The sequence below is a fragment of the Pseudophryne corroboree genome, chromosome 4 (genome assembly GCF_028390025.1).
Source record: "Pseudophryne corroboree isolate aPseCor3 chromosome 4, aPseCor3.hap2, whole genome shotgun sequence".
In the NCBI taxonomy this organism is placed as follows: Eukaryota; Metazoa; Chordata; class Amphibia; order Anura; family Myobatrachidae; genus Pseudophryne; species Pseudophryne corroboree.
The window spans coordinates 250,297,336-250,303,915 of record NC_086447.1 but is presented as its reverse complement, the minus strand read 5'-3'; the positions used below and the strand labels follow the sequence as shown (position 1 = coordinate 250,303,915).

Sequence of the window (6,580 nt, the reverse complement as noted above, 5' to 3'; positions counted from 1 at the left end):
GGAGGCTGGCCAGTGGTATCTGTAGTTCTTGCTTGAGCGTCCTGGAGGCAGACCCATGGTCTCTGGAGCACCTGTAGGATGGCCAGCAGTATCTGGTGGTGCTGAAGGCTGGCTAACATTCTCTGGAGCGCGCTGAAGCTTGACCAGTGGTTTCTGAAGAGGGATGGAGGCAGGAATGTGGTCTCAAGCAGGCCTGAGGCTGGCCAGCGATCTCTGGAGCTCCATGGAGACCAGGCAGTAATGTTTGCATATTTTGCATCTCCGGTGTAATGGGCTCCTAAACATCAAATTCCCCATTCTCCAGGTCCCTCTCACGATCCAGGTTTTTCCATTTGTTCACACACCAACGTATTAAAGCATAAAAGCAACCTGCCAATAGCCCAGTAATGATGCCAACTACCAGGATGATCAGAAGTCGTTCTTTTAGCGTGAGTGTTTCACGCACTAGAGTAAGTGGTCTTTTGCGTCCCTGTGTTATTGCCGCTTTCACCATTTGGCTCCTTGCGACAAGCTGCTCGGTGTTGAGACTGGCAGCCTTAGGGTTCCGCACCTTTAAGCAAAAATCCAGGCGTTGAACTAGCTTCCTTTCTTTCTTGCTGTAGATGTCACAGCGATACGTCCCAGCATGACTCTCGAGAACGTATGGAAACTCCACCATGTAACCCCCTAACTTTATAGGGTTGAAGGCCTCATCCTCAGTTGTCATTCTTCCCCTGGCTACTCTCCAATAAAAGTCCAAGGTCTCTGGGTCCATTTTAGATTCCACTGGATCGAAACAGGTCATATTAAAGGAATCCCCAACAGTCCTCGTGTATGTTCTCAGTCCGCACATCCAGCTGATCACGCACTCAACGGCCACCTTTTCACAGTCAATATGCATGCCATCCTTGTCTACTATGCATCTGCTCTCAATCCTTGTGCCTATTCCGCAGCTTGTACTACATATGGTGCTCTCCACTATCATCTTTGCAGAGATTCCTTTCAGTATCGCTGGGATAGTCACATACCTTATCTTTTCCAAAGGTCTCTCCTCAGGCCGGCACAGCCCAAATATGATAAATAAGAGAGGTAGCAATGCTAACATCTCTGTAAACGCACACAATGATCAGTACAGTTATAGCCTGTAATGAGCCAAACTTGTGTCTGAGTGAGAGATGGTAAGTCCCCAGCATTTACTGTACGGAGACCCATTATTACATCATCATGACAGCTAACAGAGGTACTGTAGCAGAGAGCCATTATTACATCACAATGGTAGCTTACAGGGGTAGCTCCTGTGCATGGGACAGAGTCAGGTGATTACACCCAGTAACACCACAAAGAGAAAAGGGGTTGTGTCTGTAAGGTGCACTCTTTAATATAACATTTTACTTTTATTAGTTCTCATTTTAAAATGTACTATGACAAATGCAAATACAGTAGCGAAATAATATTAAAACTGATTAGTTGTTACAGAATGTGCTCCAAGATAGAAAAAGTAAAAGAAATAATTAAAAAAGGAAAAAATTACGGCTCCGATCCCAGATATCAAAAAGTCACAAATTTGTATAAATAGCTATTATTCCCTTGATATCATCTATTTATGATTGCTCTTTATATAATGGATTTGTTATTTTATGTTCTTAAATAAATTGTCTTCCACAAGCTTGTGTCCGTGTGTGTATTATTATAAACCAGCAGTACTAGGGCAGGTTATAAATATATATCTAATGATTACTTCAGATTCCTTTCTATAAATCGGGTATTTAATAAGACTTGATTTGTCAGGTCTAGGAACCATTTTGAAATCTATGTCGCCATCTCAGTTTTTATTAGTAACTAATAATCCAGTATAGACAATTTGATACATTCTGTTTATACTCAGTTTTTAGTGTAACAGATAGTACAGTGTATACAATTCGATACATTGTAATTATGCTCCCATGTTGCCAATGCCAGTTATTTCGCTGTGCATGTTCAGTCAATAGTTTGTGAATTTTATTTTTTATCCACACCATATATATAATTACCATTGTAATAACTTGATAATCCTTATGCGCATCCACAAATAACGCTGTATTGGTATCTGGATACCTGTAAGTATATGTATATGCAGCAATCTTTATAGAAACATAGAAACATAGAATTTGTCGGCAGATAAGAACCACTTGGTCCATCTAGTCTGCCCCTTATTTATTTTTTTTATATTATTTTTTTATCACTAACCTTATTTGATCCTTATTTCTTTGTAAGGATATCCTTATGTCTATCCCATGCATGTTTTTAATTGCTCTACTGTCTTAGCCTCTACCACCTCTGATGGGAGGCTATTCCACTTGTCCACTACCCTTTCTGTGAAATAATTTTTCCGCAAATTTCCCCTGAACCTCCCCCCCTCCAGTCTCAGTGCTTGTCCTCGTGTCCTATTGCTTCTCTTCATTTGGAGAATGTTTCCCTCCTGGACTTTGTTAAAATCCTTCATATATTTGAAAGTTTCTATCATGTCCCCCCTTTCCCTTCTCTGCTCCAAACTATACATATTGAGATTTCTTAGTCTTTCTGGGTATGTTTTGTGATGTAGGCCATGCACCATTTTAGTTGCCCTCCTTTGTACAGTTTCTAATGTATTAATATCCTTTTGAAGATATGGCCTCCAGAACTGAATACAGTATTCTAGATGAGGCCAAGTGAAGAGTCCCTTATCTCTCACAATAAGAAGTAAATACATCTTCATAACGCTTTCCATTCATCCGGAACTATGAAAATGCTGTTGATCAGCTGTATCGTGTATAAACTTTTGTTTTACTGTCCACATCATATGTAAAGTTACCAGTGGAATAGCGTGACAATCCTTGTGCACATCCACAAACAACGCTGTATTGGTATCTGGATGTCTATAATTTCACTTAATACATGTATATACTACAATCTTTACAGGCAAAGGGAGAAATAAATACACGGTTGTGTTTATTTGCATTTCTTAGGGAGACTCTGTATGGTAGTATTATGACTCCCTTACTGTAAATGTCTTATTATAAGATAGAACGAAACTTGCTCAGATTAGTCATGACAGATACACATGAATTCTGTCACACGTTACGTAACTTATTTTCTAGAATAGATGCATTGTACTACTTGAGTAGTGTTAAGTATACAGAAAGAATTATAATCCCAATTAGTGGGGAGAACAATAGATACCACAATTACACCTTACTAAATGTTGGTGCTATAATGGGTATTCTCCTTACATTCATGAGATATCCAGTTCCACTCATAGAATATATACAATTAATGAACTTCTACCCATTGATATGGTTAATTTTAATATATGATATTGAATCTTATTAGTATATATTTATCTGTGGAGGTCATATGTGCCGCTATCATTTTTGGCTATTTAAAATTTGTTTAATAAGCGGGTAATCCCTTTGAAGCCATGCGGCAATAAACCTCGCCTACTATTGATATGTTTATAGGAGATGTGAAAACATGAGTACTACTATTTAATTACTAGAGATGTGCCACTTCTTCACCAAACCCAGCCAAATCTCATCCTAGCCCTCTGTTCTACGCTCTCTATGTACCCCAACTGTGTCACCCCTGTCTGTCTACCCCTCCCCTTTTAGAATGTAAGCTCTCACGAGCAGGGCCCTCTTCCCTCATGTGCTTATCCTTTCTTACTTTAATAATCTTCAACTGCACCAATTCCATCAGTCTTCTGCCACCTGATACTTATTCCAGTGTCATCTGCTGATGTAACTATGTTTATTTACCCTGTACTTGTCCTATACTGTCATCAACTGTAAGTTGCTGTTTTCCTGTTTGATTATTTGTTTATGTACTCTGTAATTGGGCGCTGCGGAACCCTTGTGGCGCCATATAAATAAAGGATAATAATAATAATGTGCACCGGAAATTTTTCAGGTTTTGTGTTTTGGTTTTGGATTGGATTCCGCAGCCGTGTTTTGGATTCAAACGCGTTTTGTCAAAACCTCCCTTAAGAATTTTTGTCGGATTTGGGTGCGTTTTGGATTCGGGTGTTTTTTTTCAAAAAACCCTCAAAAACAGCTTAAATCATAGAATTTGGGGGTAATTTTGATCCCATAGTATTATTAACCTCAATAACCATAATTTCCACTCATTTCCAGTCTATTCTGAACACCTCACAATATTATTTTTAGTCCTAAAATTTGCACCGAGGTCGCTGGATGACTAAGCTAAGCGACCCAAGAGGGCGGCACAATCACCTGGCCCATCTAGGAGTGGCACTGCAGTGTCAGACAGGATGGCACTTAAAAAATTGGCCCCAAACAGCACATGGTGCAAAGAAAAGAGAGAAAGAGGTGCACTGTGGTCGCTGGACGGCTAAGCTAAGCGACACAAACACCTCAGTATCACAGAAATTATTAGTTCTAATCAATGGTATTATTGGTCCAAATCACTGGAAGAAAATGACAAAATCACTGGAATTATTTGTTCAAATCAATGGTATTATTGCTCCAAATCACTGGAAGAAAATGACTAAATCACTGAGATTATTCGTTCTAATCAATGGTACTATTGGTCCAAGTCACTGGAAGAAAATTACAAAATCACTGGAATCATTTGGCAAGATCACTGTAATTAATAATTAATTATAAATCACTGATATTAATTGGTAAAATCTCGCTATCGCCTGCCTAGTGAAGTGGAATCTAGATGGGATTTTGTACCAGGGACACAATAACTTAATCAATTGTCTAAATCCCAATGCACTAATGGTGGAAAACGGGTGCACGTCCAACAGCGCACTGATTATACTAAGAACTGATTATACTGATCACTGATTATACTGAGCACTAATTATACTGATCACTGATTATACTGAGCACTGATTATACTGAGCACTGATTTTACTGAGCACTTATGATGCTACGGAGAACTGACACTGAGCAGCGAGAACAGCACTGGACTTTGTGCTGTAGTATACTGGTCACCACAATGCAGCACTGACACTGAGCACAGATAATAAGCACTGATCAGGATACTAGAAGTGACACAGAGCAGAGAGATACAGCCATGGCCTACTGTACTGTACTACTATATATATATACTGGTGGTCCCCAAAATGCTGCACTGTACTACTAAACTGCTCACAAACAATGCAGCACAGATATGGATACTTGAGGTGACACGGAGCTGCAAGATGCAGCAATGGCCCACTGTACTGTACTACTATATATATACTGGTGGTCCCCAAAATGCTGCACTGTACTACTATACTGCTCACAAACAATGCAGCACAGATATGGCTAATTGAAGTGACACGGAGCTGCAAGATACAGCAATGGAGTACTGTACTGTACAACTATATACTGTTGGTCACCAAAATTCTGCACTGTACTACTATATATACTGCTCACAGCAATGCAGCACAGATATGGATGGATTCTTGCAGTGACACGAAGCTGCAAGATACAGCAATGGACTACTGTACTGTACTACTGTACTGAGGGTCACCAAAATGCTGCACTGTACTACTATATATAATATATATATATACTGGTCACACAACAATACAGCAGATATTGAGCACTGATGATCAGGATACTGTCTAGAACTGAGTCTGACATGGAGCTGCAAGATATAGCAATGACCTACTGTACTGTACTATAATTATATACTGGTGGTCCCCACAATGCAGCACACTGATCAGATATTTGCAGCACACTGAGCACAGATATGGAGCTTTTCAGGCAGAGAACGTAGATGTTTGCAGCACACTGTGCACAGATATTTGCAGCACACTGAGCACAGATATTTGCAGCACACTGAGCACAGATATTGAGCTTTTCAGGGAGATAACGTAGCCACGTCCTCTCCGTTCAATCTCCAATGCATGAGTGAAAATGGCGGCGACGCATTGCTCTTTATATAGAATACGAATCTCGCGAGAATCCGACAGCGGGATGACAATGTCAAATATTACCTTTAAACCTAAGCTATATACTATTACTGACTAAGTACGCATTGGCGCACTGAGTACCGTAAGGGTACGCACTTAGCGTAGCTGATGCTAGGCCGTGGGCGCGAGACACGAGCGGCACAGACGCTCACAGAATGATATACAGTAAGCCTTAAGTAATGAAACAGTGTAAGGATATGCTTATACCTTAAACCTTAGCAGCAAAGCACTATACCTTTAAACTTTAAGTAGCGCTGGTGATACAAAGTATCAGCAGTGCATACACCTTAACAATGCTTATACACCTTAAACAGGTTAAACCACATAAAAAGCCCTGGTAGGAAAGTGACAACACAGCACTGATTTGTATTTGAAAACCACATGGTTCTAAGGCCACTGTGGATAGATTCTAATAAAAGGTTAAACAATACATATCATACACTACAAACTAACATCAAAATCTAACACAATAACAGAGAATAACATGAGCAATGGCGAACAAAATGGCTACAGAGAAATATACATACATGGGGATGATTCGCAAGCGCGTCCTGGATTCCAGCCCTCAGCATTCAAAAAGAAAGCCTTTTGGAGAGAGTCTTGTGTGTCAAAGCCTGTTGCAAGCTATATTTATTCCCTAGCTCAAGACATAATACA

General features: G+C 39.9%; 1 protein-coding gene across 1 annotated transcript; it reads right to left on the bottom strand.

The window, feature by feature from the left end:
- Positions 1-277: 277 nt before the first annotated feature.
- LOC134910881 (transmembrane protein 81-like) lies at positions 278-1,084 on the bottom strand. The gene has a single exon (XM_063919267.1). The coding sequence runs from the start codon at positions 1,082-1,084 to the stop codon at positions 278-280; it is 807 nt and encodes a 268-aa protein (XP_063775337.1).
- Between the last annotated feature and the right edge of the window lie 5,496 nt (positions 1,085-6,580).

Coding starts and splice junctions, on each gene's coding strand:
- LOC134910881 (XM_063919267.1), bottom strand. CDS start 1,084: ATGTTAGCATTGCTACCTCTCTTATTTATCATATTTGGGCTGTGCCGG.